The sequence below is a fragment of the Embiotoca jacksoni genome, unplaced genomic scaffold (genome assembly GCF_022577435.1).
Source record: "Embiotoca jacksoni isolate LCO1_2020_lvr unplaced genomic scaffold, fEmbJac1.0.p SCAF_2, whole genome shotgun sequence".
Taxonomy (NCBI): domain Eukaryota; kingdom Metazoa; phylum Chordata; class Actinopteri; family Embiotocidae; genus Embiotoca; species Embiotoca jacksoni.
Genome location: NW_027185340.1, coordinates 16,730,889 through 16,757,900, shown reverse-complemented (window position 1 = coordinate 16,757,900; position 27,012 = coordinate 16,730,889). Strand labels below are relative to the sequence as shown.

The 27,012-nt window shown below is 41.5% G+C and overlaps 1 protein-coding gene across 1 annotated transcript in view; it reads left to right on the top strand.

Annotated features, from left to right (window-relative positions):
• Window positions 1-4,877: 4,877 nt before the first annotated feature.
• Window positions 4,878-27,012, top strand: part of hdac4 (histone deacetylase 4) — a 113,130-nt gene continuing 90,995 nt past the window's right edge. Inside the window, exons 1-2 of the mRNA XM_069154787.1 lie at window positions 4,878-5,947; window positions 6,637-6,865. Of these exons, the coding sequence (XP_069010888.1) occupies window positions 6,844-6,865 (22 nt within the window). The 5' untranslated portion in view covers window positions 4,878-5,947; window positions 6,637-6,843. The remainder of the gene's footprint in view (window positions 5,948-6,636; window positions 6,866-27,012) is intronic.

The following is a 27,012-nucleotide window of genomic DNA, read 5'->3' as shown; positions in this document are numbered from 1 at the left end:
CACTCCAAAGTCTTCATTTTGTTTTTCTTCAGCCATTCAGAGGTGGACTTGCTAGTGTGTTTTGGATCATTGTCCTGCTGCAGAACCCAAGTTGGCTTCAGCTTGAGGTCACGAACAGATGGCCGGACATTCTCCTTCAGGATTTTTTGGTAGACAGAAGAATTCATGGTTCCATTTATCACAGCAAGTCTTCCTGGTCCTGAAGCAGCAAACCAGCCCCAGACCATCACACTACCACCACCATATTTTACTGTTGGTAGGATGTTCTTGTTCTGAAATGCGGTGTTACTTTTACGCCGGATGTAATGGGACACACACCTTCCAAAAAGTTCAACTTTTGTCTCGTCAGTCCACAGAGTATTTTCCCAAAAGTTTTGGGGATCATCAAGATGTTTTCTGGCAAAAATGAGACGAGCCTTAATGTTCTTTTTGCTCAGCGGTGGTTTTGGTCTTGGAACTCTGCCATGCAGCCATTTTTGCCCAGTCTCTTTCTTATGGTGGAGTCATGAACACTGACCTTAACTGAGGCAAGTGAGGCCTGCAGTTCTTTGGATGTTGTTGTGGGGTCTTTTGTGACCTCTCGGATGAGTCGTCGCTGGGCGCTTGGGGTAATTTTGGTCGGCCGGCCACTCCTGGGAAGGTTCACCGCTGTTCCATGTTTTCTCCATTTGTGGATAATGGCTCTCACTGTGGTTCGCTGGAGTCCCAAAGCTTTAGAAATGGCTTTATAACCTTTTCCAGACTGATAGATCTCAATTACTTTCTTTGTCATTTGTTCCTGAATTTCTTTGGATCTTGGCATGTTGTCTAGCTTTTGAGGATCTTTTGGTCTACTTCACTTTGTCAGGCAGGTCCTATTTAAATGATTTATTGATTGAGAACAGGTGTGGCAGTAATCAGGCCTGGGTGTGGCTAGAGAAATTGAACTCAGGTGTGATAAACCACAGTTAAGTTATGTTTTAACAGGAGGGGGAAAATACTTTTTTACACAGGGCCATGTGGGTTTGGATTTGTTTTCTCCCTTAATAATAAAAACCTTCATTTAAAAACTGCATTTTGTGTTTACTTGTGTTATCTTTGACTAATATTTAAATTTGTTTGATGATCTGAAACATTTAAGTGTGACAGACATGCAAAAAAAATTGGAAATCAGGAAGGGGGAAAACACTTTTTCACACCACTGTATCTGTGGCTTCATTTACATTTGTGCACAACTCAAGTGACAGTTCTGAAGTATGTGATTTTGGTGCCAGTCATCACTGAGTCAAATGCTCAGTTTGATTTGCATTTCCCTCAATATTCAGCTCGGTGAGTCACTCGGCTTACAAAGAAATGTTTATTACGCAAGAATATTTGACAGCAGAACTCATTATTTTGCTTCATGGCTGTGACGCCATCAAGAGTTAGAGACTTGTGTGTTTGTGTTATGGAAACTTGAATTGAATTCCTCAGCTGGGTTGAAAAGCGTCTTCAGGCGAAAAGTACGCTGTTGTTTTCATGTGAATGTGCGCATGACGCACAATGTTTTTTCACCTCCCCATATGCAGGGTGGTTCACAGGGACGACTTGTGAACACCTGCATGCAGCTCAGTGTTTACAAGCAAGTGGATTTGTGCAAATCTATTGCAGATACGAGAATGCAGCTGCACATGCAGGCAGGGAGAACTGATTTTGGGGTGCAGGGTCTTTCGTCATATTACCAAACGTGATGACATACTCCTTTCTTACGACCATTAACTACACCTTCAAAGTGATTTCAGGGATTTTTCTGAAGCTCTGTTTAACTTCACTTCACTGTTTTTTTGTGACCGCACCTTTTGCAAATCAGGACGACTGATCTTCAGTCAATTTGTTTTGACGTTCCATTGTGTATTATCACACAAAACCGGGAGGTTTGTGTCACGATCCTGCTAACTGTGGGTACGCATGTGAGCAGTTGGGCCGGTCATCGTCAACACACGGGCCGTCCCGAGGCGGTCAGAGCTCTGTATCAACAGGAAAAATGATGCCGCCGTGCCGCTCGATAGCAGTCGTCCTCGTTTGTCGTCCGGTCTCCATTTACCCAACAGCTGATTCATGGGATGTCTCGCGGTCATCGCTGACCTTGTTCACTTGGAGAAAAAAAAAAAAGAAGTAGGGACTATTGTGTTACTGCAGGTGCTGTCATGTCAGGTAATTTGTCTCTTTAACTTCTCAGTGGTCACATTTCTCCCGCTTACACACTCTCACAACGGTTTCATGTCCTCGGCTGAACCAGCGACAGTCACAGATGTTCCAGTATTCTGTCCTCGTCATGCCAGCGGTGAGATGCGAGCCTTTTTCCTTCGGTTCAATGTTGTGTTGAAGACATTTTCCACAACTCACTGTAAAGACTACATACCTTAACTACTTCTGACAACAACAAAGCAAAATCAGGAGCACCTCAATCCATGGCACGCCAGTGATGCCGCTAATCCCACTCCGCCAGCTGAATAATTCATAGTCAATTAGGGCTGAGAGGCTGAAGCAGTCTTCACTGCACAAGTGCATTTTCAATGATTCATTTCATGAGCTATGCAAGGGGTCTCTTAATTGTTGTTTACTGCTCGCTATCCAACCACATGTTATTTTTATGCCATCGTGATTACTCCCGGCAGTGCTCAGAGTGCTTGGGAAATGAAGTCCATTAAGGGGTCCTGAGAGCTGTTTTTCCTGTCAGGCCTCATGAAACATTTGCAGATTCAAACTTGACTGCACGAGAACAATAAATCTCATCCAATCTTCAAATCAGTCGGGGAAAATGAGGCGCTTGAAGAGATGCGGGTGATGGATCTTTATGGCGCTACGGTGTTGGAAAAATTCCTGCTTCGTTGTATGAAGCTACATTTTAAATGGGATCACTGGGGAGTTCAAATAAAAAATAAAAAAGTTAAAATCATGTCGGAAGAACACAGCTGACAACAGATCAGTTCTACGAACTGCAGGTCGATGGCGTCGGTGAAGGAGCATTTCTTCGGCTTCGGTTTGAGTTGCACACTGAATGTGTGTGGCAAAGAGAGAGAGAGAGAGAGAGAGAGAAAGAGAGAGTACTAAATGCCTGAAGTCATTGCTGACATAGTATAACAACCTGTAAAAGCATAGTCGGGATTCTTTGTGTGACAGACGGATCCTTTGACAGAAACAGGCGGAGTGAACTGAGAGTTGCACCGCTGACCTCCAGTTAACTCACCGAAGGCTTTTACTCTGACACCTCATGCCTCAGCAAATCCGTCACCACCCGCTCGCAGTGTCCCTCCCGGGTGATCTAAGTATCATCCCTACACTGGTGCACGTGACTAACTATAGTAAACCACACAGATGTCTGAACCTCCCCTCTGGTTGTTTTGCCTCTGGCCTGAAGGATGTTGTGAGGAGCAAAATGAAAATAAAAAAACCACTCAGGAGGCACTTTGTCCTCGCAACACATCGACGTTTGTTTTCTCAAACTCAGAGATGAGAGCTCACAGTCGGCACCTAAAGGCCCAATGTTTACCTTTTTGTTTTAACACTTTTTGATGGTAAATTGACCTTTGATTGGGAGGCCGGCACCTCCCTCATACCCACGTTGCACCCCGAACGCCTTGTTCTAGCATCATAAACTTTGGTGAGCGAGTCGGATGTCTCGCTAAAACTGGACTCATCGATAACGGCGGCTTATTGAGCTCCACGTTGTTGCAACCGGCCAACTGCAGGCGAGGCGGGACGTTCCCGGTCTTCGTGCTGATTTGGGAATCTTCTCCTGCCAGGTCCAAGATCTCTATGTCCAGATATTCCAGCGCCACATGCAGTCATATACCAGAACTCCGGTGTCAACACGCGCTGCATAGTTACCTTCCCTCAGCAGCCAGTAAAGATGGCCAACGAGGAACTGAAGCTCAGTCAGGGAGGAGTGGGTTCGGGCCTCTGCTCTGGCTTTTTTAGCACAGGTCTTGCCATGTCAATACATTTAAAATTTTTTTTTTTTTTTAAATCGAAGTAGAAAAAGAAACGTTTGTTTTGAACTTAACTCTAGATTCTGTAAGTAAAGGCATCGCTACAGTGGCTCTGATAGCTGTTGCAGTCGTCAAGCACAATTTAATGCACCGACTTGTAATAACTATTCGTGACCACAGAGGCCGCTGTTGCCAAAGCGCAGCAAAACATTACATATGTTGCTTTAAACTTTGATATTATCACATTAAGATCATGAAGGCAAAACTGGAGCTAACTTTTTTTTTTTTTACTAGATTTAAGAACTTCAACTATATGATCTGACTTTATTTCTTCTGCACATTCCAGGCTGATAATGAGCTCGGCCTTCATTAGATCTGTCATACTTTTGAGGAACTGTTCTTTTCCTGATAAGATAACAGACACTAGAGAATGTTGGCAGTACTGTGTTTCTATAAAGTTTTCTTTGGCCATGCAACTTCACTCAACTTATCTATTGGACAACAATTCCGCTTTAAAGTGACGAGGACGGCAAAAAGGGTGTGTGTATTTGTTGAGAAAGAGCAAAGAAGGCAGCACGTACACACTTTACTATTTCTATTGACTGACGGCCGTTCTCATTACCACTTGTTTATGCTCAGCTCTGTTGACACCTGTTCGATGTGACAGAGGTGAGTTTTAGTTTCAGCCGGTAGCCAGTGGCTTCTGTGTTGATGTGTGTGTGTGTGTGTGTGTGTGTGTGTGTGTGTGTGTGTGTGTGTGTGTGTTTACATACTCCCTTGCAGTTTTGATTTCATAAGGCGCACACGTATATGAAACAGTATGAAAAGTTTTTCTTCCTCTTTTTTTCTCCTGCTGTTGACTCAGAGGTAAGTGTAAGCCTTCAGGAGGCCTCTGTTTGCTTTTAATTTTGGGTTCCACTACAGGGAAGAGCCTTTTATTTAGGAACCGACTTCCCCAGCTGACCATGCAAGCTGTGGAAGTAAAAATATAGTCAGAGCGGGAGGAGCCATCGAATGTTTCAATTCACATTGTGCTCAATAAAATGTGGCGTTTTAAAAACATAAGTGTCTGATTGTTGCATTTGGATTACTAATATAGCCACAATATTAGGCCCAAATTCAAAGCTTTCCCCAGCTTGGGTGTGGTACAGACAGCGTAGCACTGACAGTGCTGTCAGTGATTTGCGGGGCTGTGTAAACATGCTGTGATTTTAGTAAACCCAGATGGTTAAAATGAAACCAGATTCATTTTATGAAAAGCAGACATGTGGTACAACTTTTACTTGTAGGACGGCAGTATACTTCTTTCGTCTTCCTCATAGCCGCTCTCTCCTAATAAATCAAGCAACTTTTTGTCAATGGGTGTTAATATTTGTCAGGAAGATTTACTGCACTTATATGATCAGTGTCTAGCATCAAACAGTTGCTTTCAAACATGTGTTTAAAAGAAATTTTTGATTCATTTTTACTTTACGGTGTTAAAAAAAAAAAAAAAAAAAAATGGGGAAAAGTTGAATTTCGAATTTTGAGTGTGGTTGGCTTTGAGTGACGTCTGCACTCGGCTTGGCTGCAAACCCACAAACCAGCTCACTACTGACCACGCACACAGAACTATCCCTGCGTTCCGAATCGCATACTATTTATTTTTTTCTTTTCTTTTCCGTCAGCTACTCTTAAAAAAGTATCTACTGTCGCATGTGGCATGTGTACAATTGGGACACACTACTTCATCATAAAAATGCGTCTTGAACTTTGACCCACTTTGTCACATCTGTCCCGACTTTTGTAGCAAAAAGAAAATGGCTCCGATTTGGAACGAGTACCCTTCCTTTAAATGCCTCTTCCTCTTTTTCTTCTTCCTGTTGCGGGCGGAGCATCAGCGCCACCAACTGTCTCGGCGGATCAGTCGATGCGCAAAGGATTGTGGGTCAGAGCAGCCAGAGTAGCACGCTGGCCTGTATACTGCAAAACACGACCGGATGTAGCAGGACATCCTGGTACTTTTGGCATCCTACGTTTAACATACCATGTATTGGGACAAACCAAATCATTTTTTGGCACACTAACTAGTATGTTAGTGTGGATATTGGAAAATCAGGGTATGTCTCTTGAACTTCTCTCCGTGAACATACTCCAAATTCTGCAGGAGATTTAAGTTAAATTGCTGTTGCAGATGGACACAAACTTATTATGACACACACATCAGAGGGTCATCAGTGCTTTGAAGGCTGGTGACATGCAGGTCTGATTTCCTTCCTGGGCCTGTTTAATAGCCTCCGAGAGGACGTTTGACTCATTGAAATGAAGGATAGAAAAGACTTTTTAAGGCACCTCAATGATAATTAATGTACAACATGTACAATTTGTTTGAAAATAAAAAAAATGCAATGGTGGTTGAGCCTCCGTCTGGAATATCCCATATAAATGAAATAGGGTTGAGACTAATAGTTATTTTCAATGTTGATCAATCGGCGGATTATCTTCTCGATTAATTGATTAGCTGTTGGTTCTTTAAAATATCCGAAAATGGAGAAAATGTTGACCACAGCCAATCTAAAGCATCTCCTTTGTCCCGATAAACAGCCCACAATCCAAATACATCATTTGTCTGTCATTCATTTTCTGTCAGTCGACTAATCGTTGCAGCTCTGATATAAAAACACTCCTCTGCATCTGCGTCTCACAGCCTGACTGCGGGAGTCCTGCACCAAACGCCCCGGCGAGGTCGGTGGGATGAAACCCTGAGAAAGGTCGCCCCTCCGTCAGCTGCCCGGCCGAGCTGGGTCGCACATGGTGGTCGCTACGTCTCCACCGCAGGTGCTCTGACCCCCCTCACCGCTCCCCCCTCCCCCTTCCTCCCTCCTCGTCAAGTCTGCAAGCAGCAACCAAAACGATGAGCTCTCACAGTCGACAAGGTAAGATGGAAAAAAAAAAAAAAAAAGTTGTGTATAACAACAGGGAAGAGTTTTTTTTTTTTTTTTCTTCCTGTGGATATGTAGTTGCTTTACCATGAAAACGTCTTCTGCTGCTGGAATAAGAAGTGTTCATTGTTTTGTTTGGAAGAAAACCTCACAAATGTGTGTCAGTAACGACAATGTTAACCATAGTTCAAATGTAGCCTGTGACAAAAATACTTCGATTTTGTCACCACACCGTCTTGAATCAGGGCAGTTACGTACACTCTTTCTACATGCTTCATATCGGCTTCTTTTTTTTTCTTTGTTTGGGCCATGGCTATCTTTTCTTTTGCAGTTTTTTGTTTTGTCTCTAAGTGTTTTCAATCCACGAATAACTGATTTCTCAAGGTATTATGTTGCATAATATCTCCTGTTTGGTTTGTGCAGCGTTGATGGATTTACATAGTGGATGTGTTGTACAAAGTTATCGAGCATCATTGAATTTTTAATTGCAGCAAAACATCGACACATCTTGTCTTTTTTTGAATCCACTTTGTTTTGAAGTATCTTTTTGGATGCATTTTCCTAACAGTTTTTTCCGTCGTGCCCGGATGGTGTTTCGAACTGCCCTTGAATTCCATTTCACTTTCATTTTCAAAAACGGACTGTGTGCTTGACCTCAGCCAATGACAGTGGCCTTTCTTTCCTTAATCACAACCATGATGCAGAGCTCGAGTTTTCTTCATCTGCAATCCAAAACGTGGACAAAAGGCCAATTGTTTCCTCCCTTCCCATCATGCTTTGGTCGTGGTCAGCAGATTGATGTCACAGCCATTGATTAATTGTTGTGGTTCTAAATGTCCTGAGTGGCACAATGCAATCTGCTGGCATGACCCTCTTTTCTCTTGAAGTGTGTTTGGAGTCACGGTGCAGTCCCGGCCAAAAGGGGTTTGCGTCAGAGCGGGTGTTTCAGGTCGTCACATGGCGGCGGGCACTGGCACAGGCCAAAGATATCTGCGCGTTTCTTCCTCCATCTTCTTTTTTCTTAAATACATCATGTTATGTAAGTGGAACGTTGGGAGTCGATCATATTTTCCTTTTTCATTTCTCTCCCGTTCTGAACCATTTCCATGCTGTATAAGCTTTGTCCTCTTTATTATGTTTCATGTCTTTGAAAGTTTCTAACAGAACTTAAAAGTGTTGAATTACAATTTCAGTGTGACAAAGTTTGAGGAGTGTCAATTTTCTGGTTATTTTAAAGATGTCATCTTTGTGCTTTCATGGATAAAATCCACATTTTAGGCAAAAGGTTCCCAACTTGAACCCACTTTGTCATAATAATCATCCCTTGTTTTTAACAGAGGCAGCTTTTTACACTAATATTATATTTGTTGAAGTGTAAACATGATCCCACTTTGGGAAAAAACGCATTTCTTCTACAACGTAACAGTGAAAACAGGCGAGGGGATAGTTTTCCTGAAAATACGTTTCAAGCCAAAACATTTCAACTGCCAGATTTTTTTTTTTTTTTCCACTTTGGGGGAACTACTACTTAAGAACGAAACTCTCACTTTCACGTCCTGTTAGCAGTTAATTTTCTCCTTGTCGCCCTCCAGTCTGTGCAGCATTACTAAAAACTCCTTTTTTTCACTTATGACGGATCATCATTTCCTATTCTCGAACCACCGTTTCAGAACACACTGAAGGGGCCTTTTGTCTGACTTAAACTTGGGTGGCAGAGGCTGGCATGTTGACATGCTACTTGGCATTTTAGAACTGGGTTTATGGCCTTGGAGGCCGGGCGAGAACACACACACAGAAAAACTCTCTCATCCCAACAAGACCCCCCCCAAACCCCCAACCCCAGTCTCCTCCTCCTCCTCCTCCTCCTCCTCCTCCTCCTCCTCCTTTCCAGCAGCAGTAATCTGTGGCAGGTCCTGGCTGAGGGTGGGGGTCTTGCGTCAATAAATCGTCATGCACAGCGACTCCCCGGCCTGGAACACAAACAGAGAGGAGGCCGTCTGCTGCTGGAGGCCTTGTGTGTAGCTTGTTAAAAAAAAAAAAAAAAATGCTCCCACTAAGCCCGCACTAACTATAAAGCTAAAGCTGTGTTTTGTAGGTGTCGGTATTGTCTTGTTTTTACTTCTTGGACTGACCCCAACCTCTTCCTCTTGTCCTATCCGTGATGATATAGCTGTTGCCGGCCGGTAGTTACGCTTTAAGCCGCCACCCCGCAGAGAAAGTGTCCCGTTTTTCATGCCTGCTTGTGCAAAAAAAAAACAAAAAAAAAAAAACCCCAAAAAAACCTCTTTCCCCCTCGTGGATTTTTTTTATCATCAATTTTTTTTTCTTTTGGCAGTTCTGCTGTTCCTGTTCAGTGTGTCCCCCAGATTGGGGTGGGGTCAACTAGCTCGCAGTCTAACCAGCCGGCTAGCTTGCTAACATTAGTGTCCTCACTACTTTCGGTAGATACAGGCAAGGTGCGTTTTAAAAACGCTGATGTTCTGGTCTGGTTTTCAGCAGTTTGAGGTCGAGGTTTGTCCATCGATAGCTTCACTGGAGGCGCTTACTGCGCTTTTTTTTTTTTTTGGAGTGTAGTTGTCATGAACTGGAGTGGCGTTCACCTGTGTGTCTGCGTGACCCTCATTCAACACAGACATGCAACAGAGCGGCGAAACAGACAAATCAGCACGACTTTCAGTGACAGAAAAATGCGTGTGCGAATTTGAACACCAAGCTGAAATGAAATGGGTGCACAGGAGCTAAGGTAAATAAATAGTAGTTACTGGATGTTACTACTGTTCTACGAGTACATTTTGTTCCCCCTATCAAAACAATGGTCGTGTGACTGTAATATAGATACAAAACAATTTAAAAGTGATCACAAAAAAAACCCACACACCTCCTCACTTTTTTTTTTAAATTAATTAATTAATTAATTAATTTGTTTTTAGCCTTATTCAGACCGCTGAGCCATGGCAGATGGCTGTGAATAATTCATGTCAAGTTTTTGGGACGACCACAGCCGTGTGTAGATTTTATCCCAGAGATTATTCAGTATCAGAGAGGAGGTAGAGACATGACTGAGAGGAAGGACGGCACGATAAGTCCCCTACGAATGATGCTTGAGTGTAAACAGCTAGTGCTAGATTAAAACTGTTGTTTTTCGTCATTGTTGTAATCATAGATTTGTTTTTGTCTTTTTTTTTTAAGCAATTTGTTTATTCCTGCTTTGAGTTTGTTAATGATATATAACCGAATTTAAAAAAAAAAAGCAGAGTTATGATCTTTAAGCTTTTCTGGAGGCACTGTTTCATGGTAAAAAAATGAAATAAATGTTCAGACTTTGGTATTTGGGCTCATGGTTTTCCAAAATGGAAGTAATCAAAGTCAGCTGCTGTGCAGTTTAGGCTCCTGCTTCTGAAATAGGAGTCATTTTTAATTATTTCACCTGCCCTTCCTTCTCTTCTGTCACTCTTATTTCTGTATCTTTCTTTTTTTTTTTTTTTTTCCCCTCTCAGGGTCCCAGTTTTAATCATTAACCGTTATAAAGACTCACAGTGGGAGCTATCAAAAGCCCGCAGTGGTGGATTAGAAGAGAGTGGCTAGTGTCAGGGCCGGGCCACTGAAAAGGGAAGCATAATCTTCAAAAAGGGAGCTTAACACTTGCTGGCCCACACTGATGATTCCTCATTTACAGAGGCCACCGCCACAAGGAAAAGGCTCGGGGTGTTAATTGATGGTTTTCGTCTGAACGTTTGGAAAGTTGTCTAAAGATGACTGAAGTCGGCCAAGGTGAGATGCAAAACGGAGTCGAGAAGAGCTAATTCAGAGGAAGTGATTAAGGGAAGTTTAACAGAGAGTGACGCTGTTCACTGGATCTGCGCTTCGGTACACTTGCAGCCGTGCTCTGAGCAGCCTCCGCTATCTAAGTGATTGTCCAAACGGTGAGCGGGACACAATGACACTCTCTCCTATCTCTGCTTGATTTGCTGCATTTGAGTGTTGCCGAAACGTCATTGTTCTAATTTATCCTTGGCTCGGCAAAAATACTTCTCAATGGAAAGATGGATGGGAATGAGAGTCGAACCCGACTAAACAGAAGCCTTTTTTTTTTTCTTTAAGGGAACAATGGAAGCTGCTGTGGAGAAATGAGATTACTGTGTCATTATTGTTCTTCTCTCCACAGTTTTTCCAGAATATTCCATTCAAGTAATCTCATTGTGAGATGAAACAAGTGTGCAACGTGGCCTTCAGAAGAATTTATTAAGCATTCAAAGCCTTTGCTTCTGCAGGAAGAGTGGGTCAGAATTGAATTATGGGTCTTGTGCTCAAACTGCTGTGCAGTGTTCTTTCAAAATAAACCAAAGATCATTATAGAATTGGATAATTTTGTCACGGCTGATTTGGTTGCTAAATTAGACAAAATAACAGTAAATTTCCTCTTTGTGTCGTTTAATCGGTCTGGCTTTCAGCAGACATTTTAGTAAGGAGATCTGTATTAAAATTTCATGTGCCACAAGTGCTTTTGCTTCATGGGGAAAACAATTACAACCCAGTGGGGTTTATAGTGAGGCAAAAAAAAAAATGTGACCGTATAGCTTACAATTGAGGCTTGAAGCTTGAAATTCTGTCTGTAGAATAATCCGACACTGCACACAGATATAGCTACTGACGCGTACTCGATGGTACTGCGCACCGGACAGAATAGCCCAGATGTCGTGTCTCTAATACAGGAGAAAGGGAGATTAAAGACATGCAAGACCTTGAAGATTAACCCGTAAGTATTCACATCTGCTGCCAGGCTTACATTACGAGTGACATGCGAGGCGGTCCCACCGTCCACGAGACCTCTGCCCAGCAAACAAGAGAATACCCGCACCGCTGTATTTCCCAGCTGGCCGGGCGGCGCAATCCGCTGCGAGGGTTCAGCAGGGGACACAAAGGGGGGAGGGCGGGTCAGGTGGGTTTCTGAGGTTGTAATCCTCCTGCTTCTATGAACAAAACAAAATCAGAAGTTCCCAGCAGTTACACAATCCCTGTTAGGAAGGGCTCAGTGCACCGCGGGTCTCCCAGGGCAGAATGAACTTTTCCAGGCACTAATCCGAGGATAAGCCCTGAAACAGAGGCCTTCCAACTCCGCTGTGTGCCGCAGTGCGCTAAAAATGCATTCATATGCCCCAAGGAGCCGATGTGTTTCACTGTGACTGGCATCCGCTGCAGGTTTGTGCCCGCAGCACTGGTGTGGTGACTTAAAGATGCATTCGTGCCCTTCAGGAAAGTTGCTTAAATTGCAGGAAACGGATATTTCAGCCTCGATGTTCTCAGAAACAGCTGTATGCCTTTCAGACGGACTCATTTCAATGGACTTTTATTCAATTATAGATCACTCATCCAGACCGCAGCTTACAGACCAACATGAAAAAAACATTAAAAAAACAACCTCAACTCTGATTCTTCAAGTTTGGGTCAATGCGAGTTTTGTTTGATATTTAAGAAATTTTGTTTGAATATATTTACAGAAACCTAATTCCATATTAGTTCTACTTAATTTAAGATATCAAATTATATTTTAATGCATCTCATACTTTCCGGTTGCGCTGATACATCAGTGGTTTATTTGGTGAAAAACATTTTGCGGTAGTAAACTAACACTTAAAAATATGTAAACTTGACCAATGTACTGAACTTGTTGTCAATTTATTACAAAATAAATATTTTGATACAGTGATTAATATGACAGGTTTAGTCAAATTTAGGTAACTGTCACACTTATAATAAAGAGTGGAAATATGAAGAGGGTTATGTATATTTTTAAATTGACATTTTTCTGATTGATAACCGACATTTAGCTGTTGCCAATCCTCGATTAAACAATACAGAAATGAAATGTAAACCTGTTTGTAATAACCTCAGTGGATTTAGTTTAGTTTAACAAATAAAAATAAAGCACACCTTTTTTCTGTGTTGCATATTTTGAGGTGTTAACAATTTGTATGCGCTTTTTGTGAACAACCTGCTCCTGGCTGACGTCACAAATTTCACTTGAAAGTAGCAGTATCATCCTAAGAGTGCTTTGATGGAGTTTTGCTGACATTAAGGTGGGCATTTGCAACACTCAACCTCCTCTTCTCTCAGTCCTTTCCTTTGACAAATGGCAGCAGTTTTGGCTGCTGAGCCATGACTCATGCTTAAAAGTGGGTGTTTTTATTTTGCTCGCGGCTTCGTCAGAAGATCAGACCTGAACACGCTCTCCACCTGACCCCAACCCAATCCATTTGCTGCTTTCACTAAGCAGGACTGCGGACCAGTCCAGTCCAAGTGGGACTTAACTTTTGATGTTTCAAAGCACCTCGACACCAACAGGTCTCTGTTTAACTGTGGAAATTCAGTACACATACGCCACAAGTGGAGTACGACCAGACTTTTCTGAGGCAGAGGAGGGAGTTTTTCTGGCTTTATAAGTTAGATGTAGCTGGGGAAATCAGGGTTGTTTAAGTGAATGTATTATGTTCCTCTCTTGGAGCCTTCTACCCAGCAAGGCTTTTGAACTCCTACTGCTCCACTGGAGCTGCTCGGCTGCCAAGACCAGACTCCTGTGGTTGCACTTGGCAGCTTGCATGTGTGAATGTGTGTAATTTGAAGGAATCTTTTTTTTTTTTTCTTTTGAAAAGGCTTGCCTTCTTAGTAAATAGCTCTTAAATATGTAGCAGTCGAGATCGGTTCTCAGAGATTCTTGCTTTGTAGCACTGACATGGTAAAAAAACAGGAATTATCCAGCCCTGATGGTTGTTGTATGACTAACAAGAAAAAACTTTTTTGTCTGTTTCACTTTCAGTGTAACATAAATAAAATCATATCTGTATTCAGTTGTAGAATTAAGATGCTACATGTATATTGACTTTAGCTCTGGCCCACCGTGTACAGAGTCATAGCAGCAGTGGGACAATACCACAGTGTTTATGGATAAACATGCGTGCTGTTTTGGATACGCAGTGATTAACGAGTGGGTGGTTGATCTGCAAAATGTCAAGTTGATGTTTCAGGTATATTTAGCCTCGCGGAGTGGACTCTGAAGACCTCTGAACTTTTAAACAGTCAAATGAAGACAAAAACAAACATAGTAGACAGTCGGACGGGGGTTGAAGGGGGTAGCGGTGGTGTGTGTGTGTGTGTGTGTGTGTGTGGGAGGGGGGGGGCAAACAGGAGGAGGAGAGTTTGGGTTATGACCACCTTGGTCAGCCATTACTGGTTTCACCATTTAAAAGGACAAATTAAATTAGCTATGGCTAATTAAGTTCAGTTATTATTGATTACAAATTGAAACTCCTGGCTTGTGTCTAGTTTTTTTTTTTTTCTCACCGCAGAACAATTTATTTTCCACTAAAGAAGCTTTATTAGAAGAAAAAAAAAATGCTCCGTATTGTTTTGATATTTGAATAAAAACCCTAACAGATTGGCTTTTTGTGGTTCAGAAAGGCAAACAGATTGCTGACTGTTTCTACGGGAAACAAACTAGGAGATTGTGTAACTGTATCTTGGGAGAGGTAGTAAGCAGCTAGCAAGGAAATAGTTGACAACAAACCTTTGTCCTTTATTTATTTAGGAGAACCTCATTGAGAGTGAAAAATTATTTTTCAAGTGAGTCCAGAACAAGATAACCAATAGCTGCAACTGATAACGCATTATAACATTAATCCCAATATCAGTGAAAAACACATCATTTAACAAATATTCCATCATGAAGGCAATGTAAGATTTCCTAAAACCACCTAACAAATGACTTTTGTTCAGTCTTAAGCTGTTTAAATTTGAATCATAGTAGTATTTTTGGTCTATCAACTGTTGTACTGAATCAACACCTGCAGGATTCATATCGTCATGCTGAGAACTCACTTTAGCTCAAATAGCTACAGCCCCTGACCGTTAAGGCAGCACAATTAATTGTATTAAAATCGCAATTTCAAGTCGCACCTTTATGCCATCTGATTTCTGAACGACTAGTAATTTTGCTGCATTTCCATCAGGGATATCAGTTGCATTAAAACAAGGCCTCCGTACTTTGTCCCTCAACAAATGATGACGTGGCATTACACAACGTAATGCAGAGCCCCAAAAAAACCCCGCAGTCTGGACAATAAACCCACAAAAAAAAACAACGACACTTGTTCAAAGGTTGTGTACATAAGAGAAGACAAGAGAGGGAAGCTGATTGGTTTTATGTTCAGTGTCAGATTCATAAAGCTAAAGACGAGAGGGTTCCCTTTCTGTCTAAAGTTGATATGCCGGTCACATATATAAAGCCTCATCATATTTTTTTGGTGTGCTTCCTTCTATATCAAATAATGAGTGAAATAAACCTTCACACTGAAAAGAAAACTCGTGAGAGAGAATTGTGATCTCAATATCCAGAATTTTGCAGCCCTATTAGCCAGTGTATGTTTTATCTTTTAAACTTTCAGTGTACCACTGTTGATTATCAAGTGTACCACTTGATTAAGTTGGTTTATTTTGTTCTGTCAAATTAAACCACCGGCTTTCCAATTTAAGGCACATTTTAATAGAGGAATGTTTAGATCGTCAGATTTTGGCTGTAGCTACAGTAGGCTTTTCTTCAACAAATCTTCTGTTGTAGGAGACATGTTGCACGATTTAGGAAAAGGGTTCCTGCGCCGCCTTTCCCGACAACGCACATGAACACTTTGCAGCCGTGCACCGAGAAACTTGCTGTAAAAAAGATCACCGAGTTCAGCAAGTACTTGTCATCAGTCAAAATGCATGGAAATGAGGTTTGTCGTCCTCCCACTTTCTAATTTACCAGACTTCTCTTACCCCCATTAGCATAACATAGCAAGCTCATTTCTCCAGCTTTCACAACAACAGCCTATTAGATGAATGAAACAGCAAGGTTTTTGCTGTGGAGTTGTTGCTGTCGAGATAAATGAGCTGGTGCGAACACGCTTGTTGAATAGAAAATATGGCTGACTTGAGACTTGCGAGTCTATAAGCTTGTCACCGAAGTTAATTGTTAGGACGGTTGGTACTTTGATGGATTTGTTCATTCTCTGTCAGCGTCTCTCTATCTCTCTCTCTATCAACTCAAAACTGCAACTCTCCAAAGCACAGTTCGGTGGGCAAATTAGAATTCATGGAAATTTGTGACAAATGAAGGTCTATCGACTTTTCTCCTGCTGTTATCTTTATGCAGCTCATTGAAATGTCACAGATGGTTAGCTCATGTTAAACCATCTCCTCTGATTTTGTATTTGTGCCGGTGTCTATCAGGCTCACTGTCATTCTCACACGATTGCACTGGGAGCTAGCACTTTAATGAGCATCCGTGCAATGACGAGCCACACAGTGAGCATTTCACTCGCATGGAAATGCGACGGAAGATGCTGACACATCGTGTGATACACGCAAACACTGGTCCTTCCGTGGGAATGTTTGTTTGACCTAACAAAGATGCGCTCTCAGAAGGCTGTGTGGCCAGAACAATTAAATAGTTTGTCACAAACACACTGGGTTCATATTTGACTGTCAATGTTTGTCAAATAGTCGTAGTCTCTTTATCACCATATGTTCTTTCCTTCTTTGTTATCATTTACTAATAGATACAAAATATGATTATAGAATATATCTTTATCTGTCAGCGACTAATATCACGGCCAAAATATCAGCTTCTGTCCAAGTATGACATAACCAACATTATATAAATATATTGCAAAGATATAAAAGTTAAGTCCTGATGACATTAAATGGAAAATGAGTTTTACCATTTTTGTTTTTGTTGCATTATCCATAGTTTTTCTGCAATGTCTGAGGCCAAACCTTTGCAGAAACAGATCACTGACCTTTGTTTGACACCATCGTCTGAACTCTAAAACCCCACTTGTTAACCACATGTAGCGGTGTAATGTGTTAAAATGAAAACCTTCTACATTTAAGACCTGTATAGTCTGATAATTAAATCCCTTCTTCTTTTCCTTATGCCAAAATGGCATGACATATTCAGAAATAAAGAAAACTCAAGTTTTAAGGTGGTATTCATCACATGCTTTTGATCTGTTTACAGACACTATTAATAGACAGCACTTATCTTCCCTCTCCAGTGTATTCCTCATTCACAAATGTATTTTATTTAGAGAACAGAGGGCATTTTGTTGCAAACACAGATCGAATGGGGCCCTCATCCCCTTTTGTCCACACCAGACTCGCAATAGCCTCATGCCAAAACACAAACAAACAAACCACATCAGAGTTCAAACTCAGCCGTGAGATTTACTGTTGCCTCCGTGATGGTAGTGTCTTACCATAGGCGGTATTTAATTGCATTACACTGGCTTAATAGCTGTTTATTAAATTGGTTTTAATTTGGCGCAGAAAGTACAAATTGTGCAGGAGATTTCTGCAGCGAGATAGCAGCAAAAAAACCCTCCCATTTCGTGTTTCTTTTTTAACAAATTTTGACTGTTGCTTTAAGCTTTAAGCTTTAAGTGCCATCCCCGGTCTCCCCGGTAATGTTATGACCTTGGTATTATGTCTATAGAGGACAATCAAGGCAGCCTATTGAGGTTGTCGAGGTAAAGCCCTGTAATAACGCTAAGCGCGATCCAAAAGCAGTTTAGGTTACAGGGCCTGAATCATGTCATCACTCAGTCCTCAGAGGCCTTCGTAAAGTCACTTAGTGTCCTTCACCGTTGTTATGATTTGATACCGAACAAAGATTCGGTGAAATTTATGTCAGCGGAGTGAAACAGACAAGTGAACAGACACGATAGAGATGTACAAATTGGTGATTCCTTGACTTTTAAATTACTGTCAGCGGGTTTGATTCGGAGTGAAAGATGGACTGCGATGACATTTGGTACAAGCATTCATATTCATGTAGGATTGTCGTCAGTCCTTCAATAGTTTCCTAACTATTCATTGAGAATCATCACCAGGTCAAGATATCAATTCCAGCGTGCAATAAAAAACTAATGTCATTCCCATTAACCTCAGTTGTACTTGAAGTTTGCATTCTGACAAGCAAAACTGAGATAGTTACTATGGTAAATATTCCTGTAGTATGTTGACAATGTTGCAATTGTGACATTAACACATTGCTAAGTGCCACCTAACAGAGTCGTGTTTCTATATACAATTTAAAGTTATTGCCAGGAACAGAAAGACATTCAGAACAGACGTCTTTGCTTACCAAAACCCCAAAAAAACAAAAACAAATTAAAAGCATAAGGGCCGCCAGCAAAATCACTTCCACTTGCAGGTAGGTGGTCAACGGCTGGACAAGTGCGTTCTGAGGAACACATTGCTTGAAATGATTTGATGGACATCCATAAATATATAGGGACACTTTATTGAATAAGATGATAGAGGTCAGGGTTGGGGATCTTAGGGAGATCTTATGGAGAACACTGTCAAGACATCCTTCTTGGTCAATGTAAATGTTATCCAAAGGCTTGCTTGCCATCCATCTATCCATTTTCTTCCGCTTTTCTGGGGCCGGTTCGCGGTGGCAGCAGATCGAGCAAGTTAGCCTCGACTGCCCTCTCCCTAGCAACGTTTTCCAGCTCATCCTGGGGGTTTACCGAGGCTTTCCCGGGTCAGATGAGAAATACAATCCCTCCATCTTGTTCTAGGTCTACCCCTGGGTCTCCTACCAGTCGGGCATGCCCGGAAAACCTCCAGTGGAGGCGCCCAGGAAGCATCCTAATCTTATGGCTGAGCCACCTCAGCCGAGTCCTTTCGACATCCTCTTTTCCAAGCTTCCTCCGGATGTTGAAGCTCTTTTACCCGACCTCTAAGGCTGAGCCCGGCCACCCTTTGGGAAAACTCATTTCAGCTGCTTGTTACCTCATCACACTCTTTCGGTCACTTCCTAGAGCTCGTGAGCTCAGGGGAGGGTCGGAACGTAGACCGACTGGTAAATTGAAAGCGTCGCCTTTCGACTTAGCTCCCTCTTCGCCAAATTGGTCCGTTGCAGCACCTGCTTTTGTTGCTGACACTGCCCCAATCTGCCCGTCAATCTCCTGCTCCATCCCACCCTCACTCCGGATAGTAGACCTCGAGAAAATGTAACTTTTCACTTGGGGCAGGCACCTGCATGCAATTCTTGAAAATGTTTCGCCTCTCATCCGAAAGGTTTCTTCAGTTCTAACTGACTGGAAGAGGAGTCCAGTGCTGGTTTGTTTTGACGTGATATATTTAGATAACTCTATCTGATCTGCCATGTATATGCATCCTTGAAGTTGATTCAATGATTTGGTGTCCTTGCTTTTGTTGCAATAAAAAAATCACCATGCGCTGGAGTCTGAACTAAAAACCTTTCAGCTCCCAGATGGCATGCAGAACCAATCTGCTAATATTCTGGCCGGAGACAGAGACAACCCTCCATCTCCACCGGCAAAGGTCAGGCTGGACATCGCCCCCCCCCACTTTCGAAGGCCCTTTTGTCATCACGACAACAACAAACAAGTGAGCCATTCTCAGCCCAGCGTTTGTGTGCTTATGCTGCATGAAAACAAGCGTGACTATTTTAATTGTAATTAGAGGGAGAAAATTGGTGTAGAGACTAAGCCAATTGTAGGCACCGAATTACTCTATGTGTGTGAGTGTGTGTGCGTGTGTCAGTGTGTGTCTATTAGTATATGAGGATATACTCCTTGTGTATTTGTCAGGGGCAAGCACAGTCACAGGCCCTTTCATGTTTTTCCCTTTTATGTGAATAATGGAGCGATCATGACTGACACTTCATGAAATGGTGCTTTAAAATCTAGCAAAGGCCGTAAGCGTGGCGTGTTTAGTCATACTGTAAATAGATTAGTTAGTGGGTGAGTGTTACCGGGGGGGAAGGGGCGCTTAGTCTACCTGTACTCAGTCACTACTTCAATAGCATGACTCACATTGTAACATTTCATTACCTGTGTCATCTTACTGTCATCGCAGCCTCTTAAAATCTGCAGGGAGCTCGGCTGCTCACTGAGGCTTTCAGCAGTGTTCTCACCAACGTTTCATAAGGTCAGTGCATGAACACTACCAATTAGATTGCTATTCTTGATGAATCAAAGGGCTTTTTATTCAAGTTGAAGTGACCCAATTAAGTTCTCTTTGTAGCTGGTATATTTCTGCTGTCGTGACAGCAGTTGATAAGATTATATTTTCAAAATTTAGGAAATGCTGTTTGGAGCTGTTCATCAATAGATTTGAATTTTCATGGAGATAATGCTGTGAGCCTCGTTATAGACAGGTTGTTAACAGGACTACGTCAGTGCTAATGATTTGGACTAGATGCAACAATTGCAATGATGTCAAGCCAATGTTTACCACCATCTTAAATTAGCGTCTCAGCAAATTCCCAACGAGCAGTAAGGCTGACGGGAACGTCTTTGTAATTTTGCTGGATTTTAATCAGTAGTTGAAACATTTCACTCAAAAACACAAATGTCAACTTCATGGTGAGATTCGAGCAAAAGTCAGAGGATCGTTGAAGTAATAACGATTAATCTTCTGGCCATTGTTTGTTCCAGACGTCATGGTAATCCAACAGTGATGCAGGAAAGGTGATGGTGACACAAGTGTCACATAAGCAATGGCACATTTTCAAAACACGATTCGCATAACGGAGAAGTTTCAGTTAATATTGCAGTGTTTTTTGTTTTCTTTCTCCCAAACATGGAATTTGTTTTGCAAACTAGTTTTGGGGCAAAATCACATCTATGGAACTTGGAAGGAAACTGTATATACTATACAAAGTATGGCAATATGGTTGAAATAAATAGATATTTTTTGGATCTCAGTATAAAAAATACTGCCACATGTTCAACTTATCAAACTGCGTTGCACTACTATGCCTTACACTAATCACAACACGTACAGTTACTAGTCAGTATTGTAGGTACACTGTGATATAGATTTTATATCATAAGGCTGCACCCCACAATGAATATGCTCTTATAACTCACAGTTTGTGTTTCCAAGCCATTATCCTGCATATTCTCCCCCCTTTACCAAAGACAAAGCATGATGTTACTCAACCCACCCCCTCCCCCCACTTCCCTACATTTGCTTCAGTCAAACGATTTATGTCTAATTACCGGGTATAAGCTCTGCACTTCCCCTGAAAGGCTCCATATTAGAAACTAAATCTTATAATTAACCCATCCCCTCACATGAAAGTAATGGCAGTGCTCTGCCTTGTCAGAGGCCCATGTTGACAGTTCTGTCATCTCAGCACAGCCCTCCCCGGCACTGCCTCCCCAAATATGCCAGCAGTTTAAGGAAAGATGAGCTGGCTAATGGACTGCTTACCAGTAGAGAGGAGTGAAGAGGTTGACCTTGAGGATTTTTGTTTGGTTAAGTTGCGTGAACTCCGAGTTGGACCGTGAAGGAACATGATCTGCATTTCCTTTCTTATACATCTTAATGCCTTTGCTTCAAATATTCTCATCTTTATTTATTTTAGATGAATCGCATGTTCAGAGCACATTTTTTTCTCTAAATGTTTAAAGATTGATGAGACAAATAGTTCCATTACTGATCAAAAAGTGCCCAGAAGAAAAATCAGAATTACTGTCGGGTTAAAAATTTGTGTGAAGAATCCACAATTTAGAATTTGCTTGCTTCTTTGCAGCCACATCCATATTGAAAGGATTATATTCAGTTTTATTGTGAACACATGAGGTATAATATCCTTCAAATGCTTCACTACATGTATAACATGAGTATGGATAGACATTGATGCGAGCTGCAAGGCAATAATACCAATCTTATAAAATGTATTTTAAGAAAAACAAAATTACATTCCACACAACAGTACAAATGTTAAGTTTTCATGCAGTTTAGAATGGGAGAGCGTGACCCAGGTTGTTTTCTGTATAATTAACAGATGTCCCCTAAACGCCTCACATGCTATAAGTAGATGCTAGCTAGCTGGTTGTGCAAAGAGAAGACCATAGTTACTGTTGTGTCTGCCAGCAAAAATTGGTTTAGAGAGAGAGAAGAGTTTTTGGGTACGATTATCTTATTTAAATTCAAACTGAATAATTTTATTTGCTAAGGCGGGTGGCCCAAGTAGAGGCTACAAATGGAAAATGCTGTTCAAATGCTCATTGATGCCAGTGAGATTTACTCCTGCATAAACAGAGGAAAAGTTATGCATTGTTAAATTATAAATGTGTTAATGTATCGAAATTTTGTCCCAAATGACGAGGCATTTTTTAATAGTAGTATCCAAACAATGCAACATTTATTCATTTATTACTTAATTGTGATCATTCACCTTTATTTGGCATTGACAAATGTTGCCTCACTCTTTTTTCTTTTACTGTACAAAAGTAATGTAAAGTACAGCGTGTTAAATTAGTGCTATGTCATTATCAATATTTATGAGGTAATTCCTTGAGTTCTAAAGGACACTTGTGTAAAACTTGGCTGTGCTTTGGGAATTTCAGGAGTGGATTAGTGTTGCTGAAGGAGCTTGTTGACATCAGATGGCATGGGAACTATGAATCCACACACATGGCTCAGGGAAAGAGCCCAAACAAACCTGCACCGGGCACGTAGAGAGAGGGGGAAAAACAAATAAACTAAGCCCAAAGTAAGTATCCCCACAGTTGGCATTTGGTAGAAAGAGAAGATGGATACAAGGCCACTCTAGTTATCAGTGAAGGACTTGGTCAAAAATGTACAAATATTAGTGTTAATGTGAATGGATTTGTTCCAAGTTGTTCAGACAACTTGCTAATAATAATGTCTGACAAATATAAATTCCAAATTATATAATTCCATTATATAATTTGCGTGACTCTTTCCAGATGCTGCATTACTCCGGGAAATTTTTTTTTTTACAAATCATCGCCTGTGTGTCCTTCTTTCAGCTACACACAAGTTATTTGTGTATCCAGGCGTGCAGTTCAAGTGTGGTGTGATATCAGATGCTTTGGCAAACAGCATTTGGTAAAAGAAACATACAGTATAAATTGCAGAGCCCAGTATGACTAATGATAATAATAATAATAACAATAATAATCATAATGACAGCGCAATCCACTCAGCATCAGATTTCTCTGTAATCCCACAGTAAACTCTCCCTAAAACCTGTGTGAATCAGTATTATTACAGATAATCCCCTGGTCTGCTTGGACGTGCTGGCGAACACAGGGCTGAACGACACGCGCGTGCGCACACACACACACACACACACACACACACACACACACACACACACACACACACACACACACACGGCATTCCCAACTGATTGCATTTCAGCTATTGTCTCAGTTTCAGCAGGCACATAGATCACAGCATAAAGCAGATGGCTGCTGCGTATAATGTTACCATGAGATTGTTTTAGTCTTACTGATGCAGCGCATCAGCCTCAACTTTCCCCCTACAGTGATTTTTTTTTTTTTTCTTCTGTTTCTACTCTTTTGGAACACATCTGTAAGCGTTAAAAGCATTGTGTTTGACTGAAATATCATAATTACTGTTAGATAGGTGTAATGTAAAATTGGACCAACCAAGAGTTCAACTAAAAGGCGCTCAGGCTCTCACAAATCTGGGCCAAATGGTCTTCTTCATACAATATTTATTTGACTACTCTGGTATTACGAGACGGATATTCACTTTGTGAATACATGGGTCTGGACACGCCCCATTGGGGATTGCTTCCACTTGTTGCAGGGGAGTTAATTTTTAAACCATCTGAGCAGCTGTTAGCCAATCGAACATTAACCACCACGTGACATAATTCACCAAGCTAGACAACGGAGACACTCCCCCGAATGTGAGCAGAGAGTGCAATGCCATGTCGGTAAAATACCGTTTCAGGCTTTGCAAAGTGAATTTAAGGATACAAGGAGCAATATTGTTGCTGCAGCTTTAATCCCTCAATATTTTGCCACCTTTGCTACAATTGTTCATGTTGCTTCATTTTGCTTTACCGCCGCTGCCATTGTTGGAACTATATATATTTTTTTAAATGATTGACTTCAACATTATCACACTTAGCCAACCCCCCACTGGTCGCTAAGTGGTTCGTCCTTCAGGCTGGCGGCGCAAACTTTTAATCGGACTGGGTTTCCAGATTAAATGACAGCAAAGACTAAAGCTTCGAGCAATAGTTGGGCACAGCTCGGCTAATGTTTGACTGCATCATTCGTCAGTTAAAGGAGCAGTATGCACGATTTAGTGGCACTTAGTGGTCAGGTGGCAAAATGTAACCAGCTGAGTACTCCTCGCTTCACTCTCCCTTTCCATGTCGGCCTTTGTTAGAGAATCTCCAGTGAGGAAGGCCCACTCCGGGGCTCATTCTAAAAACCACAACAATTCTTAGCTTCGGTGATTGACACATACATGAAAACCTACTTTCTGCTAATAGATTCCCCTTAAACTCTACACACGGCTCCTTTAAGCTCTCTCCTAACACCCACTGACTTTTAAGCACTGTGCTCGAAATATCTCAAACTTCTTGGCCCCTTTCTGCTCCACTGATTTGGCATTTGCCAACATACACATACACACAGTGTAGAGGCACAGGAGAGCCAAATACTTGAACTGGGGTTACCATGCTCATCCTTGCTTGCTTTTTAAACAAGCAAAGAAACCCTCGCCCTCCCCCCCCCCTCCTAAACCTCCTCTAGCACCCAAGTCCAGGAGGTATGCCAAAAGCAGCCTAACACTAAACATTCACAGAGCCGGGGAAGAGAAAGCAAACTCTGGGAAGGTACAGGATTGACGTCAGAGAGAGCCACATGTAAGAAATTCCTTCCTAATTACTGGGAATGTGCTGGCTTATTGTATAAAAATGTTTCCAGTTCATATTCGTCTTTTAATAGGTGTCTTTTTGTTTTATAGTTCATGGTCTTTTTCATTGTTGTTCTTACACATTAGCAAGCCCTTAAATTTTCCTCCTTATTGACTGCTTTTTTTTCTCTCTTTTCCTCTATGATTTCAGCTTCTTCCTCCTCCTCATTTTCTCCTTCACCTTTTTTTCCTCTCCTCCGTCTCGTTTCACCTCCTTCCTTCGTCTTCCCTTCCCTGAGCGTACAAAACTGCTTCGAGGTAGCTCATTTTAAAATTACAAATGGACACCTTACCGCCCACATCTGCAGGCCTCATTCCTTGTGTGCTGTAAAGCTCATGTGTTTGGATTATTTCTGCTGATCCGCTGGGTTTTTGGTGCTTCACCTCCTGTTCTTCTTTCCAGGAATGGAGGAAAAGTTGGTGACTCCTACTTACTGCCTTGTTTTCACAACAGTTTAAAACTTGACTCAACTAGTTAGACCTACTCTTTATTGTTGTTTCCCACCTTTATCAAAAATATAATATGTACAGTCACCGATATGATTACACTAATAACTAATAAATGTACTTTTTGGCAGGACCAGTTTCAAATGCTTACTGTATGTCGTCACATTAAAATGAAGTTGTGAGAGCTTCTTTGATTTAGTGTAAATTATTACCTGTTGCAACAAGATATTGAGTTTAGCTTTTTATTTTCAACTTTTTCATCGGTCTGAAATGACACACCAATGAAAATGAATTGAAAAGAAGATACATTTTGGTCCTTTGATATATCCACAGACTCTTGGAAACAGTTGGTATCAGGTTTAAAACATGTATCGGTTTGCAAATATCTCTTCTCACAATGCTTGTAAATCTTTGGGAACTTTTCTCTTGATAAAGAGTGTCGCTTGTGTTTTCTCAGGGTTAGGTGGCTTTGCTATCTAATCTCGTTCAAGGGGCCCACACTTGATAGATTACTGCAGCTCGGAGGACACTTGTGGAGATCGTAGTGAGCCGTGTCAAACATATAGAATAAAACTGACAGTTATTTCAATAAGTCCTCCAACCCATACGACCGTATATGTTGGTCGTTTGTCTCATTCTGTACCCTGAAACACAACCAACAACAGTGTTTCCTGGTCAGGTTTAGGCACAAACACCACTTGGTAAGGGAAAGATAATGGTTTGAGTTAACTTGACCTCAACCGTGTTGTGCATTTAAGTTACTACTTCGTTAGATTGGAAACGGTAAACAAACAGCGGTCTGTACCAAAGTCTGCTGTTTCATTGAACCGTTTATTCAACCCTCCTCCTCCCAACGAGAAACAACTTGAACTAGAAAGGCGACATCTGAACTGTGTCAATTCTCCAGGACACCGGATTGTTGTTGTTTGTTAAACTGCAAGTCGCTCAACTTTAAAACGTAGTTGTGGGCCGCAACGAGCTGCTCGCACAGAGACTGATAGGGTTGTTTTTGGAGGAGGACAGTCTCAGTAATTTAGCTGGCTATTTTATTATAATCTGAATCTTAGATTTTCTGCTGTGTAGCCTGGCTAACTTGTGTAAAAGTTTTGTTTCCCTAATCCTGCTTATAGTTTCTGAACTTGAATCACCTGTTTCCCATGTCTGTATGACTTGTTGCCTCTGATGCAGGATTTGGTCCAGGTGACGGATGGATGTAAATTAGCCCTGTCAGTCAGTTTCCTAGCACGCAACCAGTGATTAATCAGGAACGATACTTGTGTTTTTACATACTGCCATTTGCTTTCGGCAGGTTGTCATTTGTTTGACAAGTTACTGCACATGAATCAACGCAGCTGCGAATGCTTAGCATTTCCAGTCTTAGCGTATTGAGTATTTCTATTACATAAGTTGCCTGCTACTTTATGCTGTATTATGTATCTTTTTCTGACGCTACACCGCTGGACGTTTATTACATCACTTACAGCATGTTAGCTGGTGAAAGTCATTGTGATGTTTTGTAAATTTGTGAACAAGAAGACAATTTTGGTACAGATATATATGTAAAAAATATATTGCCTTCCATTGCCCATTCCCCCCCCCCCCCCAAGATTGTGAAGAAATCCAAAAGTGGAAGAAGGTGTGTCTGAAATCAGTTTTTAATGTCTTCTTTGGATCTATAGTGTAGTGCTTTAGTTTAAAGAGGAAGAAGATTTTCTGAGATGACTGTAGAGAGAGTTGATTTCGGAGAAAGGAGTGTGATGGTGAGGTGTGAGGAGGTTTCACACACACAGGGAGGATTTGTGCTGAAAATGGAGACGGCAGGGAACTGAGGGATTTATGGAGGCTCCCATATCAACTGGAGGAATGCCTTTGAAGCTTTTTCTTCCTCCCTCTGGAAGCATTTTATTTGT